Source organism: Microcaecilia unicolor, chromosome 13, assembly GCF_901765095.1.
Source record: "Microcaecilia unicolor chromosome 13, aMicUni1.1, whole genome shotgun sequence".
Classification (NCBI taxonomy): domain Eukaryota; kingdom Metazoa; phylum Chordata; class Amphibia; order Gymnophiona; family Siphonopidae; genus Microcaecilia; species Microcaecilia unicolor.
Genome location: NC_044043.1, coordinates 40,939,259 through 40,964,995, shown reverse-complemented (window position 1 = coordinate 40,964,995; position 25,737 = coordinate 40,939,259). Strand labels below are relative to the sequence as shown.

Here is a 25,737-nt window from a genome sequence, read left to right as displayed (position 1 = left end):
TTTATAAATGACCTAGGGATGGGAGTAACTAGTGAGGTAATTAAATTTGCTGATGACACAAAGTTATTCAAAGTCGTTAAATCGCTGGAGGATTGTGAAAAATTACAATTGGACCTTATGAGACTGGGAGACTGGGCGTCTAAATGGCAGATGACATTTAATGTGAGCAAGTGCAAAGTGATGCATGTGGGAAAGAGGAACCCAAATTATAGCTACGTTATGCAAGGTTCCACATTAGGAGTCACGGACCAAGAAAGGGATCTAGGTGTGATCGATGATATGTTGAAACCTTCTGCTCAGTGTGGTGCTGCGGCGGCTAAGAAAGCAAATAGAATGTTAGGTATTATTAGGAAAGGAATGGAAAACAGAAATGAGGATGTTATAATGCCTTTGTATTGCTCCATGGTGCGACCGCACCTCGAATATTGTGTTCAATTCTGGTCGCCACATCTCAAAAAAGATATAGTGGAATTGGAAAAGGTGCAGAGAAGGGTGACAAAAATGATAAAGGGATGGGACGACTACCCTATGAGGAAAGGCTGACGTGGCTAGGGCTCTTCAGCTTGGAGAAAAGGTGGCGAGGGGAGATATGATAGAGGTCTATAAAATAATGAGTGGAGTTGAACGGGTAGATGTGAAGTGTCTGTTCACGCTTTCCAAAAATACTAGGACTAGGGGGCATGCGATGATGCTACAATGTAGTAAATTTAAACCGAATCAGAGAAAAGTTTTCTTCACCCAACGTGTAATTAAAGTCTGGAATTCGTTGCCAGAGAATGTGGTAAAGGTGGTTAGCTTAGCGGAGTTTAAAAAAGGTTTGGACAGCTTCCTAAAGGAAAAGTCCATAGACCGTTATTGAATGGACTTGGGGAAAATCCACTATTTCTGGGATAAGCAGTATAAAATGTTTTGTACTTTTTTGGGATCTTGCCAGGTATATTGTGACCTGGATTGGCCACCGTTGGAAACAGGATGCTGGGCTCGATGGACCTTTGGTCTTTCCCAGTATGGCAATACTTATGTACTTGTATGTACTTGTGTACTTATATTTTCTAGCACCGAAGGCTTACCCGGCGGTAATCAGCACTGCCCGGTTACCACTAGGGTAACGCAGGAGCCCTTACCACTTCCTAAATGGGTGGTGGTAAGGGTTAGGAAATGGCTGCACATCAAGTGGTTCACTTACCACAAGACCATTTCCCTTAAAAAAAAAAAAAAAGCCTTTTACCCATTGCAGTAAAAGGAGGCCTCAGCGCATGACGAATCCATGCACTGACACTATCGCAGTGCCCCTTTTATTGCAGCTTGGTATAAGGGGACCTGTGTGAGCTAATACCATTATTGGAGTGGAGGAGTGGCCTAGTGGTTAGGGTGGTGGACTTTGGACTGAGGAACTCTGGGCAAGTCACTTAACCCTCCATTGCCCCATGTAAGCTGCATTGAGCCTGCCATGAGTGGGAAAGCGCAGGGTACAAATGTAACAAAAAGAATTGCATGTTAGGCAATGGGCCCTGTGGAAGATTGCTTTTTTAAAATTACTATTATTTCACAAACAGGTATTGAGTAATGAGGTAGGGGCTTCCTCATGCAGAAGTTCTGGCCAGAGGCCAACATTGTCCAGTTCAGCACACTGTTAGCTGCCAGGTTCATACAAAGTAAATTATGTTCAATGGAAAATAAATCTATTGGCTCAGGCTGCTTGCTATGTGAATATTCCATCACTCCTTCATTATTGACACCAAGTATTACATATTAAGGGCATCACCCCCCCTGCAAATCATGACCCCCACTCCAGTGCATAACTCTTATCTCCTGGGGGTGCAGGGAGCAGTCGCGTGGCTTTCGGCTCTGCTGATTCCCTGCCCTGGAACAGGAAGTAGCATCAGCGGGAACAGGGAACCGGCAGAGCCGACAGTCCTGTGGCTGTTCCCTGTACTTTCTTGCAGCATGGACCCGAGGCGGACCACCCCCACCACCCCGCCCTCGGAATGCCACTGGATAAGAGTCTTCAGTTTTGGCACAGTATAAGTCAGGACAAGAACAAAATATAAGAAAACCAATGGACTGCATTGAGGGCTTGTAGCCCATTTAGTTACGTTTAAACAAATGAGAGATCTGCATGAAACAAAATATATATTTTTATTTTGACTTATAAAACCACATGTCCCTGAAACATGCTCAAAACTGAATAATCCATTTGTGTATCTAAAATGTAAACTTCTACAAAACAGATGCAGATGTGATTCCATGTGCCCCAATGAAAGGAGAGATTAATTTTACTTCCATTTTAATACAGAGGTTATAACTGCTGTTTCTACCAGTCATAATAATTTAATTGCGTTAGTGATATTCAATTTTTATTTCATGATATTTATATCTAGATATGGAAAGCTATCAAATAAATTAAAAAGCTGTCAAATAAGTAAAAAACAAAAAACAAACTCTTTTGTCCTCCATCTTTTAAGGCCCTGCCTAACCAACTGGAACAGCTTTAAACATTTTACAAATGGACCACGCATTTATTTGTAATAATCTTTTGCTATTGTTTTCAATAGCGTTTGCTATTGTTTGGGGTGAGCTAAAGCTCCTCCTACTCCTGGCAAGCTCCGCCTACTGGCTTCAGCCTGTATAATGGACTAGATAGGAACACCTTGTCTCTTAGGGGCCCTTTTACTAAGCTGCGTAGGCGTGTACGTGCATCCTACATGCGTCAGTTTTGAACTATCATGTGGCCCGGGTGGTAATTTCATTTCTGATGCGTGTCCGCTATGTGCACTGGAAAATAATTTTTATTTTACGGCGTGCAGCACTAACAGTAATCGGCATTGTATGCACACTGACTATTCTGACTATTATCGCCTGGTTTACGCGTGAGACCTTACCTTTACCGTTAAGTCAATGGGTGGTGGTGAGGTCTCAGGCCCAAAATGGATGTGCGCCAATTTTCATTTTGCCACAGTCCATTTTCAGCCAAAAAAAGGCCTTTTCTGCAGGCGCGCTGAAAAATGGACCTGTGCGTGCCCAATACACGCGTCTACACCAGCGCAGGCCATTTTCGGCGCACCTTAGTAAAAGGACCCCTTAGTTTCTTCAAGCTCCTTGGTTCATGCAATAACTCTGCTCTGTGGCACACAGGAGAGCCATGCTAGCGCCGTCCCCCCTTGGAAGCCGGGGCCTGGGAGAATTTTGTCCCCCTGCCCCCCCTTGGTGGCCCAGCCCTAGAGCAGACCCCGACCCCCCACCCCCAACAACGGACCTGATGCCCACCAAGAGTTAACGTCAAGGTCCATGAAAAAGGCAGTACTGGCTATGCCACCGAAAATAGGCCCCTTTTTTGATTAACCTGACCTATGATGAAATGACCTGTAAAACGGATATAAAATAACACAAAGACAGGACACACACATTCTCCTGTGAAGGACCCTGAGCCTGCATTTAACAGTTCAGAGACAGCAGCTGGAACTGCCAGGGGTATCAGCTTCTTGCAGCAGCCCTGCTCTGCTCCTGGGGCCGGCCAGCAGGTGGCAGACTACAAGCCCCAGCATGCGCAGCGCCTGGAGCTTGGCACCAGCTGACATTGAAAAGGAGAGGGAGAGGCGAGCCGGGCGCCACTGCTCCGGGGCGCTGCAGGTTAGCTCGTCGCCTCTTCTCGCGCGATGCTTCCTGTTTGAAGTTGGCTTCTTCTCTTCTTTCTTTCCCATCATCTGGATTATTTGCAATCCGCGAGAGAGACTGTCCCTGCCACCCCCCCCATCAGCGGTTCCCGATGCCGAGGAATGGCTAGCGGGAGCGTCCGAGCCGTGGCGATGGGAGAGGGCAAGCTAGGCGAGGGTGCCGGGGTGCCTTCCCCCTCCTCCTCCTCCCCCTCGGCCGGTGCTGGGGCCGATCAGGGGCTGCCAGCTGACCAGCTGCGGCAGTGCCAGCACATCCAGACCATGATCGACATCGCCCTGGCCAACCTGCGGGGGCTTCGCACCCAGTGCGCGGCCAGCAACGACCTGACTCAGCAGGAGATCCGGACCCTGGAGGTATGGGGGGGAGGGCTGAGGGATCCTCTCAACCCCCTACCCCTGCTTTCTTCTTGATCGCCGCCTCTCTGGCTTCTCTAGTAGGGCACAATGTGTGTGGGGGGGGGGGGGGGTCCTATGGGGGAGAAATATAGTATATTACTACCAAAAAGCGGGGCGTGAGGGCTGGGCAACTTTTATAAATCCTGGAAGAAGACTGGAGAGCATCTATGTATGTGAGAGACATTGGGCTGGGCGGGGGTGGTAACATGACTTTTTAGCAGCAGTTCCCCCTTGACATTAAGTTGTATGTGATAAATGCATAATCAATGCTTTAATTGCATTAGTAGACAAACATTATATTCTTACTTTCCGTAAGACCGGGAGAAGGAATTTCTTTGCATCTGTGATATTGAGTGCAGAGGTAGGATTTCAACCCCTACCAAATACATTGTATTGTATACATGTTAAAGTTATTTGTAGAGAAACCCAATGCTAGAATTGATCAGCTTTGTACCTGAGCAGACCCCCTTCTCCCACGTCCTTGGGACGGTTTTCGTGTAGTACCTGATCAGCTTTGTAAAAATTACCTTGAGGGGGTGTTTGTTTTTTCAAAGTATACTTTGCTTTGACTGTCAAATATACACCCACAGAAAACAGACGAGGCATCAAAGGGGAAAGAGTTGAGGAAGCTGCATTTCAGGTTTATCTGTGCGGTAGGATGGGTTTATATTCACGCTGCCTTTTTAGTTTTTTCTGTGGGACTAGTCCACAGCAGCTTGGTTTAAATATTTTTTTTCTTTAGGTGAATAGTTGATAAAAATCCTCCTCCAAGGACTTTGTTCTAACAGCATGAAGCATAGTTTGGTCACTAAGATGTAGTTCTGTATTATTGCCTGAACAGTGGTTTTAAACAGAGAGAACCAGAACACGATGGCATAAAAAGGCCACCTAGCCTGTCCAGCTCTACGATCCCGTCCTCTTCCTTAGAGATCTTCTGCATTTGTTCCATGCTTTATTGAATTCAGATACTGTCCTCATCACTGTTATTACTCACATCCACCACTCTTTCTATCAAGAACTATTTCCTTAGATTATTTCTGGGTCTGTTCCTTTTCACCATCATCCTATGCCTCCTGGTTCCAAAGCTTTCTTTCCATTGAAAGAGGGCTGCCTCCCATGCATTTCGTACCTGGTAGGTATTTAAATGTCTCTCTTGTGCCTCCCCTCTCCGAGCTCTCCTCCAGGTTATACATGTTTAGATCTTGGAAGTTTGTTCCCATATGCTTTATGATGAAGACCACTGACCAACATAGTGGCCATCATCGGGACTGAATCTGTGTGGTTTGAGTGTGCCATTGCCAGAAATATAGACGGTACCTCAAGTTATGTCTCTCCATAATGCACCAGGATGGGGTGGTTAGAAATTCAGGACTGTCCCAATATCTCCAGCCTGGAACTGGGCAACTTGGCATCTGTAGAAGTGCTGGGCTTTTGTACTACTGAATTATTTGCCCCCACTTAAATTTTTTTTAAGAGTACCAATAAAATGTGGAACTTAAATCTACACATGTAACCCCCATTTCAGACAGGGAACAATGTATAGGGGGGAAAATTTCCATGTTGGGATTTATTTATTTATTGCATTTGTACCCCACATTTTCCCACCTTTTTGCAGGCTCAATGTGGCTTACAGAGTGTTGTTATGTTATAGTCATTACATGATCTTAAATACAGTCGATAATAAGCTGAAGGTAGATGAGTATTTAGATGGAAAGGTGTTAGGTGTTACACCTGCACCAAAATATGTGCAGGGTTTTTTTTTTGTAAGTGTTTGTTTAAAAACACCAGCGTGCCTAAGTAAAAGATTCCCTAAGTTAGGAGCACTATCACCTCCTTGTTTACCGCTGGACCATCCTCTCCCAAGCATCCTTCTCTACCTATTTAGCTACTGTAAGATCATCAGATACAGCCACGCCTAGGTCCTGTTCTTCTTTCATGCACAGAAGCACTTCACTCTCTAGTGGATTTTTTTTGCATCCCAAATGCATAACCCTGCATTTTTATTTTAGCATTCAGTGTTACCTGCCAAATTCTAGACCATTCCACAAACTTTGCTAGCTCTCTCCTTATTTCCCACACCTTCCGAGGTGTCTACCATGTTGCAGATTTTGGTATCATTCGCCCTTCCTAGATTATCGCTTGCAAAATTGTTAAAAAGAGCCAGACCAAGAACCGATCCCTGGTAATGCCTCATCCTTAGAAAGAATACTGGTTGTCATAATAATCTGGTTAAAATAAACATGTGTATTAGTGCCTGATGGATGGTCTAGATGTTTAATGTTAAAACTGGGAATGATAGGAAGAGGAATGTGGTATCGGGGAAAGACTTGGGGCCCTGTTTACTGAGGTGCGCTAGCATTTTTAGCATGTGCTAAAAATGAGCACGCGCTAACCATGTAGACACCCATAGGAATATTATGGGCATCTGCATGGTTAGCACATGCTAATGCTTAGTGTGTGTTAAAAATGCTAGAGCATCTCAAGTGCGGCTTAGTAAACAGGGCCCTGGGTGTCTGAATTACTGGCCTTAGGGCATCTCTGGTTTTATAAATCAAGTATAGGAGGAAAGTAAAAGTCTTACATACCTGATTGTAGATCCCATTCATATTAGTAAAAAATAAAACACTGATATCTGCAGATGAGTGGAAGACCAAATGGTACGATTATAGCTTATTTTTAATGAAGGTACAAGATAACCTTCCAGACATACCTATTGCAATAGGAGCTTCCCGTTTTAAGACACTTCGATGGGTTTTAGCAGCGTTTTGTGAACTTTCCACACATATGCATCACATCAAATGATATAAAGGTAGAATATGTTCTTTTAATGCAACTTAATTATACACCAACACCACACAGGCCATTAACCAAACTCCTGGAATATTTTGGTGGAGATGCTTTTCCTTGGCTGTGCCCACAAGGAGATACTCTAATAGATCAAAATTCCAAACGGCATAAGATTTTTTATAGCTTTGAGTTGCACTAACTTCAGAAACTGTGGCCGTTATTTTAGAAACCTTGTTCATGATTTCCATGTGTGAGAACCAATTTTAGAAAGCTGCTGTTTACATACGGAGATCCGCACAATGTGGAGATTTCAAGGTAATGTGGTTTGTTTCAGGGCCTGCATGGAACTAAAATCTAGCGCTACAAAATAATAATAATCCCATTGCTTCTCCCTGTGCACCTAACAGGCACAAAATTAGTTTACCATTTCCATGAAAACAGAATCATCAAAATTCCAATGATACCTATATACTTTTATCTTTCTTAGGACCCAGGAAATGGTAGGCTAATTTTGTGCCTGTTAAGATCAAAGAGAGAAGCACAGAGATGCCAAGTTACCCAGTTCAAGGTTGGAGATTTTGGGCCAGTTGTGATTTTGAACTTCCATCCCAAAATAGTGTGGGATTTGTGGTGCCTGTTCCTGCCCATTGAAATCCAGGACTGGCCCAATATCTCCAGCCTGGAACTGGGTAACTTGGCATCTCTGGAAGTGCTGGGCTTCTGTACTACTGGATTATTTGCCTCCACTTAAATTTTCTTTTTTTTTAAAGAGTATCGATAAAAAGTGAAACTTAAATCTACACAAGTAATCCCCATTTCAGACAGAGAACACAATGTCTAGGGAGGAAAATTTCCATGTTAGGATTTACACCTACATCAAAATATGCGCAGGGTTTTTTAAAGTGCTTGTTTTGTCCCGGACTTTACACAAAGGATCAAAAGAGTCATTCTTTTTAGTCCAATGTAATTTATGTCCACCTCCAAAATTAAATCACATTAAAATTGAAGCTTTGCTGCTTAATTGGTACCATGTAACACTAGTAGGCTTCTGAGTGTATTAAAGCTTGATATACCGCACATCTGTGCGGTTTACAATCATACTAAAATACAATCATTTAATTAGGAAAAGAATGCAATAAATACAACAGGACAATAAAGAACTAAAAGTTTATTCTAGTGATCTCAGCTGTCCCAGTTTGTAAAATGGGGCATTTATACAGGAAAGCTGCTGTGTCTGTGTCAGGGTTTGCAGTAAAATGTTGATTTGTGAGCAGTAAGTTGCAAGTTAATGGCATTATCTGCTAGTGGGCGTAATTATAAGATGGGCTTCTATTGCTCCAAGTTGTGAAATTAACTTCCAGAAGAAACAGAACTTTTTGTTACATTGGTCCTCTCTTATGGAACTCTTTACTTGCAGAAGTGAGCAGTTTAACAAGCTACCTTGGGTTTCATAAGATTCTCAAAACATGGATTTTTGAGAATCTCTTTGCCGATTATAGACACATTAAGGGCCAAATTGTATAAATGGCGCCTTAGAAATTTGTGCCAAAAAACCACGCGGTTAATGCAGTTACTTGTAGTTTATGGAATATGCTCACATGCTGTTCTTGCGACTAAAATTTAGGTGCGCCGATTTAGGCCACCTAAAACCAGGCCTAATTACCTGCGCCTAAGTTAGGCGCAGATCGGGTGTATTCCATAATAGTGCGCATAGTTTTTTTTCAAACACCCACAACTCGCCTATTCCACGCCCCCTTTTTGACTGTACGTGAGAGTTTATGCGCACCGTGTTATAGAATACACCTAGAAAGTTGTGCACGTAAATTCTAATTAAAGCCAATTAGTGCCACTAATTGGTTAAGTACCAATTATCGGAGCTGATTGTTCCATATATAGAATTTTGGGGGTAAGTCAATTTCTGACTCTGATGATTGCTGATTATTTACTTTGATTTTGGGTAGGCAATTATATTATTTGGTTTTGCCTGTTAGAACCTCAGTGTACTTTTTCCTGTATTATTGAAAATTGTTTTAAAACTTAACTGTATTAAGCGGTATATTAAGTAATCAAATCAAAACTAGGCAGGGCTTGGATAGAGAAGAGATGTTGCCTTCACACTGTGGTTAACACGCTGCAGCTGCTGTGTGCTGACAAACGTGAATTAATGTGGCGATACTTAGCACTTCCTAAATAGTTGCAACTAGAGTAGTGCACGATAATGGACATTATAACGTGAAACGTGCAACTGACTTGTAGCTGCATTCGTTTGCACTTACCACGCAGTAATGTCTTGTGTAACAGTGCATTAAGGGGCCCTTTTACTGAAGCAGTGACGATCCTAGGTCGGCTGCCACCCGGGGCAGATTGCCGATGCACCCCCCCCCAGGTGCAGCACGACACCCCCCCGGTGTAATGACACCCCCCCCCCCAGCGCATCAACCCCCCCCCCCCCCCCGAGTGCATTCTTGGCTGCTGGGAGCAGCCGCGCAGCTCTCGGCTCTGCTGGCTCCCTGCTCCCTCTGCCCCGGAATAGGAAGTAACCTGTTCCGGGGGCAGAGGGAGCAGGGAAACAGCGGAGCCGACAGGCTACTCTCTGCACCCCTCCAGCGGAGTGCACCCGGGGCAGACCGCCCCCACCGCCCCGCCCCTGCTACGCCGCTGTACTGAAGCATAGCGTCCGGTAACAGAATTAGCATGTATTAAATGTTAAAAAGCTCATAGTTAGTTAGAAAATGGGCTTCTTAGCATTCAACACACACTAATTCCGTTAGCACGCAATGGGGCCTGTATACTAAGCGGCAATAAGTCCACTGCGGGCTTTACCGCATGCCAGTCTGGAGCTAACACTGGCTCAACGCGGGCGCCAGCAGTAGTTCCAGCCCTAGCACGTGGCATTTCCCACGGTATTGGAAATAGTCAAAAAATATTTCCATGGGGGGGGGGTTACTGGCGGTAATAGGGCAGCGTCGCGTGCTACCTGGTTGCCTAGTTGCTGCCGGGTTTGCTCTGCCACCTCATTGGGTGGCAGTAACTGCTCCTCCTTCCCCCCCACAAGGCCATGTCTTTTTTTCGGCCTTTTTACTCGCTGCGGTAAAAAGGGCCTCAGCGTGTGGCAGAAACAGCCCTTGCTGCTAGTGCAGGGCCCTTTTTACCGCAAATGGCCCCTAAAGCACTGTTCTCTCTAAGTTGAGCTGGAGTCCTCCATCTGGGATTTTAGACAAAGGATCCATTGACGCAAAGCCTTTTTGTAAAATACCTGCAGGAGTGCACATGTATTTGTGGCATATGCACTTTTAGGGGTACTGTTCCCTCTAAGGAGTCCTCCAACTGCATTTGCTGCCAGTGGGAGTTGGTGCTTCAATAAGTCCTGCAGAGCTGGCCTGTGAAACAGCACCCCCTACTGGCAACAGTGCAGTTGGAGGACTCCTTAGAGGGAACAGCACCCCCCTAAGTGCAAATTCTAACAAGCTTCAATAAATGAGCCCTTAAAATGGCTCTTCCCAGCGTACCTTCTGGAAAATGCATGTGCACTCCGGGTATTTCAGAAATGGCTCTGCACCAACAGATCCTTTGATAAAATACCAGTGGAACTGAGCACATCCTGACCTGTCCAATCTCTACATTCTGTATTAAAATGGGCTTTACATGTTGCCTATGTGAAAACAAATGAACAGCTCCTGCCTGAGAGGCTTCACAGTAAAGGTCAGAACTTTTCCCTTCTCCTCAGGCCTAAATACAGTTTTGTTTGCAGCACAGAGAGAAATTCTTTCTGAATCATTCAACCTTTACAGTTCAGTTAATTCCTCACAGAAATGCTTCCAAAATAACTTTTACTGGGTTTTCCCCTTTTGAAGTTAATTTCTAGTTTTAATCACAGGGCAGGAAGAGTTCAGAGCTAACACTTGTCCCCAGTGATTCTTGCTATGGTAAGCTGTGTGTATATATATATATATATTTTTTTTTTTTTTTTTTTTGTGGTAAGATTGATGTGTAACTTGGAATTACTAGACTTTGAATGTACAGACTTGGGGAGGCGAGCCAGGCTGAATTTGATCTGTGGATGCTTTCAGACTTGGGGAAATTGAGGTTGCTGGGATTACCATTACTATATATTTTTTTTAAAAACATATTTGTTGTTATTGCATTTTTCCTGTTTCTGTAGCCTAGTGTTCACAGTGAGAGTCTTCTCACCAGAGGCCATAGACTTTGGCTTTCTTTTTGAAACCAAATAATACTGAGCATAGCCAGTAGGTGTCACTGTTGTATGTTAGTTTTGGCTCCCCTCTTCTGTAGGCTCTGAGCCCCTGCTAGCCTTAGAAAAAAAAAATGAGGAGGGAGCCAAGCCCAGGGAACTGTATGTAAGTCTCCTGCATAGCACTGCCATTGGGCCAGTCCTGCTAAGGTTTTGTAAACCACAGTCACATTTCCTCTGTATTGGGTTTAACAACTCAGGCCTACTTGAGCCAACACTCCAAAATCCTCTCCGACCCCTCTGTTCTTATGTTTGAGACTCACATGCAAGTCTGGGCAGAGATGACTCAGGGCCCTGTACTCACTTGACATCTGATCTGTGTAAATATGGTGCAATGAGATTGAGGTTAGGTGGATGAACTATTATATGAGAAATTATCCTGTTCACTTTCCACCTGAAAAGATGGGTCAATCTGAGGGGGGGGGGGGGGGTCTAGAATACAAAAGATGAAATTTAGGAATATATGGGCACAGTGAAGCTAGATGCATTCCAGCTGGCCTAGAAACCTCAGATTTTGAAGTAAGTTGACATAACATCTGCGTGGTTTGCAGGACCTCAGAGTAGAATGTTACAGCATGAAGTTCAGGACCCCCCCGTTTCCTCCAGTGGCTTTCTGAGTTTGTGTACTCCAAAGCACAGAGGAAAGGGAAGTGTATTATATTAATTGTAGATATTCTGAAAGCCTGACTGCCTCTGGGGTCTCTAGGACAGTTGTGGGAAGCTCTGTTCTATTGGGCCTAATTTACCTCAACACTGTAGTTATCATTATCAAGTGCATTCTTTGATACAAAAGTTGGCAGCTATGATGCTCCGGTTCTGGCTCTGCTCAGTTAATTTCTTTATTCAGGTGTTAAGTTTCTCTTAAGCCTTCCTCAATGGCCTTCTGGTATTAAGGTGAATCCATGTCAAAAAGGCAGTCAACCACAACAGTATGGCAGCAAATCACAGTTTATCACCTAAGGTCATAAAACAAAAGATGAACCTGACACAGCCACGTTTCAGCAACCGCCTGCATCAGGGGTATTATGCAATTATCTGAAAAAAATTTAAGAAAGGTGATTAAAACATAATCAAGATCCATCAGAATATGCAAATTTATATACAATAATTAATACTCTAAGCAAATAAACATAGACATTACTTGTGTTGTTATATGGTTGTCTGTTAGACTAAAAATACAGTTGTGGAGATTATAATATAAGATAAACTTGTGGTGATTGCATGAAAAAGGTAAAAGGGTTTATAAATAGAGAAGAAAGCCTTCCCAAATCAAAATCCTGTTAATTTTATACTCAAAGCTGTGCTTAAAACACACTTTTTCTCACAAGCGTTTCCCACATTTACCTAACCTTTGATTCTCATTTTCTACTTTGATTGAGACACTTATATATGTTAGCTTTTCACTCCCACCTCTCCTTCTCATGACTTAGGTGTTAATATTCATTCTTCCCCCATCCCTCATTATATATTATAGTTGTAGCCTAGGCTTCCTTTTGTATTTTCCTTTCTTACCCCTCCCCCCATGCATGTTTTATTTTTTTTTTTTTATTGTGAGCTGCTTAGATAAAACTTTGTTGTATGTGGAATATTAAACAATTTGAAAAGTGAAATGTGAAAAATGTAGAATGTGTGTTCCAGGAGCAGGCTCCGTTTCCATTGCTTTGGATAGAGCAGTGAAGTGGAGGCTGCTTTGATCTTTCTCTGAGGTTATTTATGAATTCAGCTAGGCCAGGACTACCTGCTCTGCTTTTCTTCTAATTAATATTACCACATGACTTTCTCCTTGGATTTTGCAGCTGACGCTTTTCCCCCTGTTTCAACAAACACTTCTAGTTGGACGATGTTGTCAGAGAAAGGAACTTTTTTTTTTTTATATATATATAGGCCTGAAAGAATTCAACTTTTAAATGTTCACCTGTATCTAAGTGCTTTGGTGGAGGAAACATAAAAACTTGAGTCACAAATGTAGCATGTTAGTCCTATAACTAGGTGTTAACCACTTTTTTTTTCCTTATCCAGAAAGCACGTAGGTGAAAAACATTTTAATAACAACTTTTTAGGTCACACACAAATCCTACACACAGTGGGGAAATGCCCATTAGTCCCTCTGGCCTACCATGTCCCCTTTATCATTGTTTCAGACACAACTCAGCATTTTGATTGTCTATTGTGTCATGACTCGGTCACAAGATACTACTTTCTAGGGATTTTAGCTTCAGTTTGGTAGAGTGCATCTCTAAAACAGGATGTGAACAATGCAAAGTTTCAGGGTATGTGATTGATCTGAGATGCAACCTACTCCATAGGATATATGGCCAGACCCTTCATCTGAACGGTCAAAATCTGGTTACATTCTTAATGAAACAGTGAGCATGCAAGTAATGCGGATTTAATGGAGAATTGTCAAAAAGCTTCATTGTAAAATACAGAGTAGGTGGGTTATTTAAATGAATTGGGGGTTGGACAGTTGCTTTTTGACAAAACAGGGGCATTTAAAGGTAACAATAAAGGGGAGGGGGACTCTTTTTGTTTAGGAAATTATGCCTAGTGACAAGGAAATGTACTTTATAATCCTGGATTGCTGATGAACCTCCATCCTGTTGGACATGGAGGAATCAAACCCATTTGTTGCTTATTTGGGAGCAAAGGAGGCTCATTTAACCCCTAAACATAAACAAAAGTTTTGGGGGATTTGGGATTGCTACATATAACATTTGACTCCGACTGATAATATGTAATTTCCCCTCACCCGCCCCCTACTTCTTGTTAGCTATGGGAACCTCTCTCTGAGATGTTTTCTTAGACAGATAGAGGGGAGGGGGTTGGGGAGAGACTTGTGATTAAAGATGTCTGTCTGGCTAGTGGGGTCATAAGAACCAAGGCCCTAGCCCGCTTCTTCAACATGGACGGTGAGGGAGAAGTATATTGTCACCTCTCGTTTAGACTACTGCAATCTGCTTCTTGCTGGCCTCCCACTTAGTCACCTCTCCCCTCTCCAATCGGTTCAAAACTCGGCTGCCCGTCTCGTCTTCCGCCAGGGTCTCTTTACTCATACTACCCCTCTCCTCAAGTCGCTTCACTGGCTCCCTATCCGTTTTCGCATCCTGTTCAAACTTCTTCTACTAACCTATAAATGTACTCACTCTGCTGCTCCCCAGTATCTCTCCACACTCGTCCTTCCCTACACCCCTTCCCGTGCACTCCGCTCCATGGATAAATCCTTCTTATCTGTTCCCTTCTCCACTACTGCCAACTCCAGACTTCGCGCCTTCTGTCTCGCTGCACCCTACGCCTGGAATAAACTTCCTGAGCCCCTACGTCTTGCCCCATCCCTGGCCACCTTTAAATCTAGACTGAAAGCCCACCTCTTTAACATTGCTTTTGACTCGTAACCACTTGTAACCACTCGCCTCCACCTACCCTCCTCTCCTCCTTCCTGTACACATTAATTGATTTGATTTGCTTACTATATTTTTTGTCTATTAGATTGTAAGCTCTTTGAGCAGGGACTGTCTTTCTTCTATGTTTGTGCAGCGCTGCGTATGCCTTGTAGCGCTATAGAAATGCTAAATAATAGTAGTAGTAGTAGTAATATTCAGGGGTGGGGTGAGGGGAGGAGTGGAGGTAAAGAATTAATTGTAAAATATAGTGAACTTTTTCTCTTTGTTATATGCATTTATGTTTTCTTGTTCAATAAAAAATTGATATATGTAAATGATTTTGGGGGTTGGAAATTTAAGACGAATAACGCCATGGCCAAATTGATAGATTCTGCATTTAACATAGTAATTTGATAAGCTCAGTATAAATAGGTTTGCATGGCTAGTTTTGGGACCAGTGTTGCGGATTCTCATGGCTGGGTGGATTTGTATGACTAGCAGGCTCAATTGATGGTGGCATTCTTTGACACTTATGTAGTTCATTGATGTGGTAGACGCCAGGACGCATTCCTCGAATATCAAGCTCTTAAGAGCTCGTATTTATATTTAATACCATTGTTCTGTATACTAATACCGTCAACACCTGGTCTTCCCTAATGGCCCTGCAAACCAGTTACTCTTGTATTTTAGTGAACTTAACATACTATTTCAAACCAAGCTTGCTGGGCTAGTTCGAATTTTAATTTGAGATTTATTGCAGCTGTGGTTGTTATTTAATTCTCTATAAGGATGGTGGGGCACATAGGGAGCAGAATGAGCAGCAGGAAAAAGGAGGTGGTGATGAATGCCTCTGTATAATTCTCTGGTGAAACCCCGTTTAGAGTACTGTGCACATTTCTGGAGACCACCCCTTCAAAAAGATTTCAACAGGATAGAATTGGTCCAGAGCCAAAATAGTGAGCAGTCCTCATCCTAAAGCATATGGGGAAGGACTTAAAGATCTCAATATGTTACTTTGGAAGAAAGGCGGGAGAGAAAAGAGAGATATTTAAACACCTCCATGGTATAAACACACAGGAGGAAGGAACCTGCGGAATTAGGGGCATAGAATGACCATGAAAGGGAAGGGACTCAGGAGTCATCCAAGGAAATATTTCTTTATGGAAAGGGGGGATCTGAATTTAAGGAAGCATAGGACAAGCACAGATCGTCTGCAAGGGGAGAGGAAGGGATAGTAGAGATTAACACTTGTAGGAACGAGCAGACTGGACAGGCCTCGCGGTCTTTATCTGCTGTCATTTTCTGTTTCTATAACTATTTTGGGATATTGAAATGTAGAAAATAACAGCAGATAAAGTCCATACAGCGACTTGAGTTCGTAGAACAGCCTTGTATATGCTTATAAAATTACTTTGCATATACACATATAAAAGTATGTACTAGGAAAACATAGCTCATACTATATACAGTGGGGGAAATAAGTATTTGATCCCTTGCTGATTTTGTAAGTTTGCCCACTGACAAAGACATGAGCAGCCCATAATTGAAGGGTAGGTTATTGGTAACAGTGAGAGATAGCACATCACAAATTAAATCCGGAAAATCACATTGTGGAAAGTATATGAATTTATTTGCATTCTGCAGAGGGAAATAAGTATTTGATCCCTCTGGCAAACAAGACCTAATACTTGGTGGCAAAACCCTTGTTGGCAAGCACAGCGGTCAGACGTCTTCTGTAGTTGATGATGAGGTTTGCACACATGTCAGGAGGAATTTTGGTCCACCCCTCTTTGCAGATCATCTCTAAATCATTAAGAGTTCTGGGCTGGCGCTTGGCAACTCGCAGCTTCAGCTCCCTCCATAAGTTTTCAATGGGATTAAGGTCTGGTGACTGGCTAGGCCACTCCATGACCCTAATGTGCTTCTTCCTGAGCCACTCCTTTGTTGCCTTGGCTGTATGTTTTGGGTCATTGTCGTGCTGGAAGACCCAGCCACGACCCATTTTTAAGGCCCTGGCGGAGGGAAGGAGGTTGTCACTCAGAATTGTACGGTACATGGCCCCATCCATTCTCCAATTGATGCGGTGAAGTAGTCCTGTGCCCTTAGCAGAGAAACACCCCCAAAACATAACATTTCCACCTCCATGCTTGACAGTGGGGACGGTGTTCTTTGGGTCATAGGCAGCATTTCTCTTCCTCCAAACACGGCGAGTTGAGTTCATGCCAAAGAGCTCAATTTTTGTCTCATCTGACCACAGCACCTTCTCCCAATCACTCTCGGCATCATCCAGGTGTTCACTGGCAAACTTCAGACGGGCCGTCACATGTGCCTTCCGGAGCAGGGGGACCTTGCGGGCACTGCAGGATTGCAATCCGTTATGTCGTAATGTGTTACCAATGGTTTTCGTGGTGACAGTGGTCCCAGCTGCCTTGAGATCATTGACAAGTTCCCCCCTTGTAGTTGTAGGCTGATTTCTAACCTTCCTCATGATCAAGGATACCCCACGAGGTGAGATTTTGCGTGGAGCCCCAGATCTTTGTCGATTGACAGTCATTTTGTACTTCTTCCATTTTCTTACTATGGCACCAACAGTTGTCTCCTTCTCGCCCAGCGTTTTACTGATGGTTTTGTAGCCCATTCCAGCCTTGTGCAGGTGTATGATCTTGTCCCTGACATCCTTAGACAGCTCCTTGCTCTTGGCCATTTTGTAGAGGTTAGAGTCTGACTGATTCACTGAGTCTGTGGACAGGTGTCTTTCATACAGGTGACCATTGCCGACAGCTGTCTGTCATGCAGGTAACGAGTTGATTTGGAGCATCTACCTGGTCTGTAGGGGCCAGATCTCTTACTGGTTGGTGGGGGATCAAATACTTATTTCCCTCTGCAGAATGCAAATAAATTCATATACTTTCCACAATGTGATTTTCTGGATTTAATTTGTGATGTGCTATCTCTCACTGTTACCAATAACCTACCCTTCAATTATGGGCTGCTCATGTCTTTGTCAGTGGGCAAACTTACAAAATCAGCAAGGGATCAAATACTTATTTCCCCCACTGTATGTATATATAATATATATATATATGTGTGTGTTGATTAATCACTGTTAACAGTTGCGGTTAACGGGCAAACCTGATTGCTATTAAAATTAATGCCACTAATGCAATGCTAACCTTACATAAATAAAAACTATCCAGGTTAATATTCAGCCTGCTGCATCGTTTTAAAAAAAAATGTTTACTGGCACAGGCTTAATTGAGTATCACCCCCTTAAGGATGCCTGGTATTCTAGGGTAGAGGACCCGTCCTCAGTTACTCCTGCTGTTGCCGGCTCTGGGCAGGAATGACTGGGGATTGATCCTAGCTGCTGTACCCTATACTATACTTTAAAATAGGCCCTGGGAGTGGGCGGGCGCTGCAGACTTGTCCAATGAATTACCTTTTCTCCTCTCTTCTTAAGATTTGGCCCACCAAGTTGGGGGTTTTGAATGGACTCCGCCAAGAGGAACAAAACGGCCTTAACTCTCTGACCTTCTAACATTTTGCTTTGTGCCGTTCCAGCAGGCCTTGTGTGAATAATGCTGAAGCCTGAAGTATCGGAGGAATGTTCTGTTCAGTGTGTGTCCCTTCTTTTTCCTCTGTCAGTAGCTCTGTTTACTGTACTGCTGCATTAAAGTACCTTGTCCAAAAAGTTCTTCTTGTGTGTCTTGAATTTATAATTTTGACACGTGGGTGAAATTACAGCGACAGATCTTGACATGTTGGGCAGGACTGTTCTGTGCTCGCTCTTTCATTGAGCCAGTCCATTCTGTTCCTCGTCAGAAATCTTAACACGTGAAGCATGTTCTTAGAAGGAAAAAGTGAGAGGCTGGTTGCCTATTAAAAATAAAAGAATTTGGTCATATATTTGAGGCTTTTTCTGTGTGTAAAGCCTGCTTTAAGTGTACAAAAGGTGTTCCACAAAATTATGCATCGTAAGGGGTCATGAATTTGATTATACTGGCTTTGTGTGGGTACAACCAAAGGTGTGTGTGTGTGTGTGTATCTATATATACTTCTTCCCCTGTCCCTAATGGGCTCACAATCTAAGTTTTGTACCTGGGGCAATGGAGGGTTAGGTAAGTTGCCCAGGGTCACAAGGAGCTGCGGTGGGGATCAAACCCAGTTCCCCAGGATTCCACATGATATCTTTGTAGACCAGGAGCGTAGCCAAATGGCAAATTTAGGGTGGCCCTGAGCCCAAAGAGGGTGGGCCTGAAAACTCATCTCTGCCCTGCTCTCCCCGCCCGCCTTGGCCCCCCTTTGGTGCTCTCCCTGCACTCCTGGTTCTCTTCCCCCCCCCCCAATCAAACCAACAGAAATACCTGAGCTGGCGGGGATCCGCAAGCCCCGCCTCTGAAGACGTCCTCCTGGCAGAAAGAACACTTACACCCTGCGCAGCCGGTGGTAGTGTCCCAGAGCCACTGGTATGTCCAGCCTCTGCGCATTCACGCGTGAGGGGTGGGGCAGCAGCGGCTCAGCGACACTGCTGGCTGCACAGGATGTAAGGGTTCTTTCCGCTGGGAGGAGATCTCTGGCTGGTGGGGCTTGCAGATCGACGCTTGCGGAGCACTGTTTGTTGAGTGGGTCTGACCCCAAAGTAAGTGGGCACTGATTTTTGGGTGGGCCTGATCCCAAAGTGAGTGGGCTCTGGTCCACCTGTGGCAACGCCACTCTTGTAGACAATCCCAGGGGAGTACTTTGCACAGAGTACAGATGCAGTTGCAATGGACAGATGTATTTTATAAAATATGTTTGCACATTTGTAGCATGCACACATACCTTTTACTCTTTCTTTGCAGCTGGTGTAAATTTGTGTTGAGCATTGGTGCATTATTGAGGTTGGACCCAGAATCCTTTCAGTAAGTTACATAGGTGTCTATGTTGCCTTTTATAATCTGGAAGAATTGGATGCATATTTTCAAAGCACTTAGACTTAAAAAGTTAGGGGCATTTTTGATAGTGCGTGTAAGTCGGACTTTGGACTTTTTGTGTGAAATGTTCCAAATCCGAATAGGAAATATACTCATCTTCAAAAAAAGAAAAACATCGATCTTTTTTTTTTTTTTTTTTAAATACCATTTTGAATGAGGTTTTGTGTGTGTGTTTACGCTTTCCAAAAATACTAGGACTGGGGGGGGGGGGACATGCAATGAAGCTACAAAGTAGTAAATTTAAAACAAATCGGAGAAAGGTTTTCTTCAATCAACGTGTAATTCAACTCTGGAATTTGTTGCCAGAAAATGTGGCAAAGGCGGTTAGCTTAGCAGAGTTTAAAAAAGGTTTGGATGGCTTCCTAAAGGAAAAGTCCATAGACCGTTATTAAATTGGACTTGGGGAACATATTTCTGAGATAAGCAGCATAAAATGTTTTGTACTTTTTTTGTGATCTTGCCAGGCATTTGTGACCTGGATTGGCCACTGTTGGAAACAGAATGCTGGGCTTGATGGACCTTTGGTCTGTCCCAGTATAGCAATAGTTATGTACTTATCTTTTTAGGCCATTTTTGAAAAAACAAATTGCACAAGTTAAAAATGCACAAAATCAAACCATTGAGATGTAGGAAGGGCTAGCATTTGTAGTAGACATCCCAGGAGAGCAATAGGACACCCTAGAGGGCACTGCTGTGGACATCATATAAATGCACACATATCACTGTTGTTCCCTTATCTTGCCTGCCGAGCCCTCCAAAACCCACTACCCCCAACTGTATACCACTACAATAGCCCTTATGGGTGAAGGGGGCACCTATATGTGGGTACAGTGGATTACTGTGATTTTTGGAGGGCTCACAGGTTCCACCACAAGTGTAACGAGTAGGAGGTATGGGCCTGGGTCCACCTGTCTACAGTGCACTGCATCCACCACTACACTACTCCGGGGATCTGCATGCTGCTCTAATGGGCCTGTCATATAACATCTGAGGCTGGTGAGTACTATTTTTAGTCACGTATGAGGGGTGGGAGGGGGTCAGTGACCACTGGGGGAGTGAGGGGGGTCATCCCTGAATCTTTCCAGTGGTCATCTGGTTATTTAGGGCTGAAAGCTGTGCCAAGGACCGTTCCCTTAAGAAAGCAACATGCTGCCATGTTGAATGATTGTGCTTGTCTCTTTTTATAAAATAAGCATAAAACAGGCCTCCTTTTTGAACTTGTCACAAAGGTGTGGGGCAGAGGAGCAGGCTAATGCTTAGAGCAACAGGCTAGGAACCAGAGAAGACAGGGATCAAATTCCATTGTTATCGTGAACAAGTCATTTATTTATTTATTTATTTATTTATAGCATTTATACCCCGCTCTTTCCCGCTCAATAGCTCAAAAGCTCAATAGCAGGTTCAGTGCGGCTTACAAGGTATGGGTACAAAGTATCACAGAAATAACACAATGTATGGGTACAAAGTATCAAAGAGGTAATACAATGTATGGGTAAAAGTATCACAAAGATAGTACAATTGTATTGAGAAGGACAAGAGGAAGAGATGTGGGGGAAGGGTTGAGGCATGTTTAACGTTAGTGGTGTGGATTAGGATCGTAAGTTAAGTTGGGTCATTTGGATAGGCTTGTTTGAAGAGGTATGTTTTCAGCAGCTTTCGGAAGCGTAGATGTTCGTTTGTTGTTCGGATGAATCTTGGTATGGCGTTCCAAAGTTGGCTGCCTATAACGGAGAAGTTAGATGCATAGTAAGTGTTGTATTTGAGACCTTTGCAATTAGGCAGGTGAAGATTGAGATATGTTCGAGAAGATTTGGACCCGTTTGCCCCAGCTACAGACGTGAAAGACAGTTCTGTATCTGAGTGGATGCAGTTACATGCATCCGTCCCACTTAAGTGTATCTATAAGATAATGCATAATCGCAATGGGAGGAGCATGGGTGGGTCTCCAACTTATAACACAGGGCTAGATTCTATATATGGTGCCTGAAAATTCCGCACGGAAAAAAAATAGCTAAATATATTCTCTGAAGTGTGCCTGAATTCTATAGAATAGGCTTAAATTTCTACGTGGTATATAAAATATGCCCAGTGCCTCTTCACCTGACCAAATTTAGGCATGGCCATTTTACGCCATGTTTTACTTGGTGTAAATCCTGATGCCTAAATTAGGCACAGAGCAGGCGTATTCTATAACCATGCTCATAGAGTTTTGAAATGCCCATGCCTCACCCGTGGCCACGCCCCATTTTCAACTATGCGACTTAGAATTTACACGCACTATATTACAGAATACGCTTAGCGAGTTGTGCGCGTAAATCTTAACGACAGTGCTGATAGCTGCTTGTTAACATCCAATTGACAGCGCTGATTAGGTAGTTAACCAATTAAGTTACGCACATCGTTATAGAATATCTCTCGATTTCTGCACAGAAATTAAGGTGCCATATATAGAATCCAGCAGACAACTTATAGAATACTATAAATTATGCATGTTGTGTGCCCATATACGCCAGCCATTAAGGCGGGTTTGCTCTAGCATTCTATAATGGAATCAGGGCACCTAAGTTGAGACGCCCTGTTGTGGACCAGCCCCCTTAGACTATGAGTCCTCCAGGAACAGGGATACGTGGAGGGGTATAATCGAACGGGGCCCCCAAGTTGTCATGAAGGCGTCCTCGAAGGACGGCCCCTGTAAAGGGGCGGGGCAACCTGTATTATCGAAATGAAAGATGGGCGTCCATCTTTCATTTTGATAATACAGTCGGGGACGCCCAAATCATGAAATTTAGGTCGACCTTAGAGATGGTTGTCCTTAGGTCATTTTTGAGATGGTCGTCCCCGGTTTTCGGCGATAATGGAAACCGAGGATGCCCATCTCAAAAACGACCAAATCCAAGCCATTTGGTCATGGGAGGAGCCAGCATTCGTAGTGCACTGGTCCCCCTCACATGCCAGGACACCAACTGGGCACCCTAGGGGGCACTGCAGTGGACTTCACAAATTGCTGCCAGGTATATAGCTCCCTTACCTTCGGAGCTGAGCCCCCCAGAACCCACTCCCCACAACTGTACACCACTACCATAGCCCTAAGGGGTGAAGGGGGGCACCTACATGTGGGTACAGTGGGTTTTGGGGGGTGGGGGTTGGAGGGCTCAACATTTACCACCACAAGTGTAACAGGTAGAGGGGGGATGGGCCTAGGTCCACCTGCCTGAAGTGCACTGCACCCACTAAAAACTGCTCCAGGGACCTGCATACTGCTGTGATGGAGCTGGGTATGACATTAGAGACTGGCAAAAAATGTTTAAAAAATTTTTTTGGGGTGGGAGGGGGTTAGTGGCCACTGGGGGAGTAAGGGGAGGTCATCTCCGATTCCCTCCGGTGGTCATCTGGTCAGTTCGGGCACCTTTTCGAGGCTTGGTCATGAAAAAAATGGACCAAGTAAAGTCGGCCAAATGCTCGTGAGGGACGCCCTTCTTTTTTCCATTATCGGCCGAGGATACCCATCTCTAAATCACGCCCCAGTCCCGCCTTTGGTACAGTGCTGACATGCCCCCGTGAATTTTGGTCGTCCCCACGATGGAAAGCAGTTGAGGACGCCCAAAATCGGCTTTCCATTATGGCGATTTGGGCGATCCTGACAGAAGGACGCCCATCTCCCGATTTGTGTCGGAAGATGGGCGTCCTTCTTTTTCGAAAATTCACCTGCTAGTGTACCTGAGTATAACTCACCTTGAGCTATTACTGAACAAGGGGTGAGCTACATCTAAATCCAAAGATGTTCTGTTGCAAAATGAAGTCCCATCTGTGATAGCTGCACGGGAACGGGGATAGCGGGATTCCTGTGGATACCGCGGGGATCCCGTGGGGATGGACCCGGGTCCTGCATAGTTCCTGCAGAATGGCAGGGGAAACAGAGATTACTCAGTCTTCAACTCCCTCCCTCCTTCCCATCCACCTCTCCTCCAGCCCTGGATGTCCTCCCCCCATACCTCGCATCACCCTGGTGGTCTAGTGGCTTGCCTTGGGGCAGGAAAGGTCCCCACGCGTTCCTGCCCGCTGCTGCTGATCTTTTCGCCGTTGCCGCTTGTTTAAGATGGCTGCCGAGACTTTGCGAGGCTGCCACTTGGACTGTGCCTCGGCAGCTATTTTTAACATGCAGGGGCCCCGGGCAGAAACTGGGAAAGGGGTCCCAAAGCCAGCCTGCAAGCTGTATCTCCTTCAGCTTGAGACAAGGTTAGGCGTCTTATGACAGGGGGCCCAGGGCAATTACCCTATTTGCCACCCCCTAACACCTGCCCTACCCGGAGAAAGAGTGACAGCTGCCTTGTAAACCTTGTGTCCGGAATCAGGGAGGAGCCCCTGAAGAATTAGAATAAATTCAGCTAGAAGGTCAGAATGATGATTTGAAAGATATTTCCACAATACTAGAAGACTCAGTGTCAGAAGTTACAAATAGAGCTACACTTCTGATCTTATTTGTATTTGAGCAAGACTTTAACGCTTTACTTAAACTATACTTTAAGAATGTACATCAAAAATTTTGTGGACAAAAACTATGGATTTTTCCTGATGTCACCAAAGTTACACAAGAAAAATGAAAAAAATTTCTGGAGATGAGAGAGGAAGCGAAGGCTACAGGGCCAACCTTTTTATTAGCATACCCATGTAAATGCATAGTGAGATACTTGGGAGTTAAGTATGTTTTTTTTTTTCTCCAGACCAACTTAGAGTATTTTTAGACCTGAAGAGGATATCGGGGTCATAATATCATTGTGGTTAGATATTAATAGGTGGGTGGGGCATATAGCCTTTCTTCATTTAATTTTTCTTAGTAAATTCCCTGATTTATCTGTCAACCCCCCCCCCCCCCTCAGATAGTGATCTAAGGAAGGGACAAAAGTGATATAATAATAAAGATGATATCTTTATATAAGAGTGTATACATTGTTATGTACTGTGATTTCTTTTGATCTTTGAGTTTTATGTAAGAAGTTTATTGCTTGTGTAAATATTTTGAAAACTTAAAAAAAAAAAAAAAAAACAACCTTGTGTCCGGGTTGTCAGCACTACAATGGCACAATGTTCCGGACGAATGTATTGTATTGTAATCAATGCTGTAATTTATTTCAAAAGATACTTTTTTGACTGTTCGAAGAAAGGCGCCGGTGACCTTGACACTTGTGCTTCCTACCCTTCAGTGCACAGTTTGTGAAACTTTTCCTATCTACCTTGAGCTGGTGGTGATGTCTATACTCAGATTTGGCAGAAATATTAAAATGGAATCAGCCTCTGTTCTGTGATCTAAGTGCAGGTGTTTGGCACATCTCATTCAGTTTGCTACTTCTGTTATATCAAAGAAAACCTAAGAGCTGCAATGATAAATCATGCACTCTTGTAATTGAAGGCAGAATGAAAATTTTGTGTGTTTGCTGCCTGCAGTTTTCTTGCCCTGGCTCTGCTGGTTATACCCTCCTAACCTCCTCCTCAGTGCGGTTTAACCGGGCAAGAACCTTTTCTGTACAGTGAAATCGTTTTGAATATTGGGGCCATAAGGGTTCCTTTTACTAAGGTGCGCTGAAAAATGGCTTGCGGTAGTGTAGGCACGGATTTTGGGCGTGCGCAGAATCATTTTTCAGCGCACCTGTAAAAAAGGCCTTTTTTTAAAGAAAAACATTTGCCGAATATGGATGTGCGGCAAAATCAGAATTGCCGCTCGTCCATTTGGTGTCTGAGATCTTACCGCCAGCCATTGACCTAGCGGTAACCGGGCGGTAATGACCTACGTGCACCAAATGCCACTTTGCGAGCATCCGATATGCATGGCAGTAAATAAAAATGAGTTTTCGGCTACACATATCGGACGAGCGGCAAAAATGAAATTACTGCAAGAGCCGCGCGGTAGCCGTGCGGTAACTCCATTTTGGCACATGTTGGGTGCGTGCAGACACTTACATAGTTTAGTAAAAGGGTCTCTAAATGTACTTTAGAGACCAGAGGGGAAAGTACAGTTGCTTCTCAATCACTGGTGAACCTCAGGTGCAAAAGAACAGTTATCTGACATCGGTGTCTTGCTCAGAGCAGATATAAATACTACTGCTACATTTTATAAGTATATTTGTATTTCTGTTGCAAAATTAGAACTGCACACATTTTTTTCAGGCCTGTCTAAACCGTGCCCGTGACACGGCCCTTCGAAACTGTGTGCACTACAGGGTCTGCATGTGTGAGTAGCAGCTTTCTTAAACTGCTGCTTACACACATAGGGGGAGATT

The 25,737-nt window shown here is 44.0% G+C and overlaps 1 protein-coding gene across 5 annotated transcripts in view; it reads left to right on the top strand.

Annotated features, from left to right (window-relative positions):
- The first annotated feature begins 3,630 nt into the window (after positions 1–3,630).
- KSR1 (kinase suppressor of ras 1) overlaps positions 3,631–25,737 on the top strand; it is a 257,289-nt gene continuing 235,182 nt past the window's right edge. For all 5 annotated transcript variants that reach the window (XM_030186220.1, XM_030186219.1, XM_030186215.1 and 2 more), the window contains exon 1: positions 3,631–4,028. In XM_030186220.1, coding sequence (XP_030042080.1) covers positions 3,777–4,028 — 252 coding nt within the window. In that variant the 5' untranslated portion in view covers positions 3,631–3,776. The remainder of the gene's footprint in view (positions 4,029–25,737) is intronic.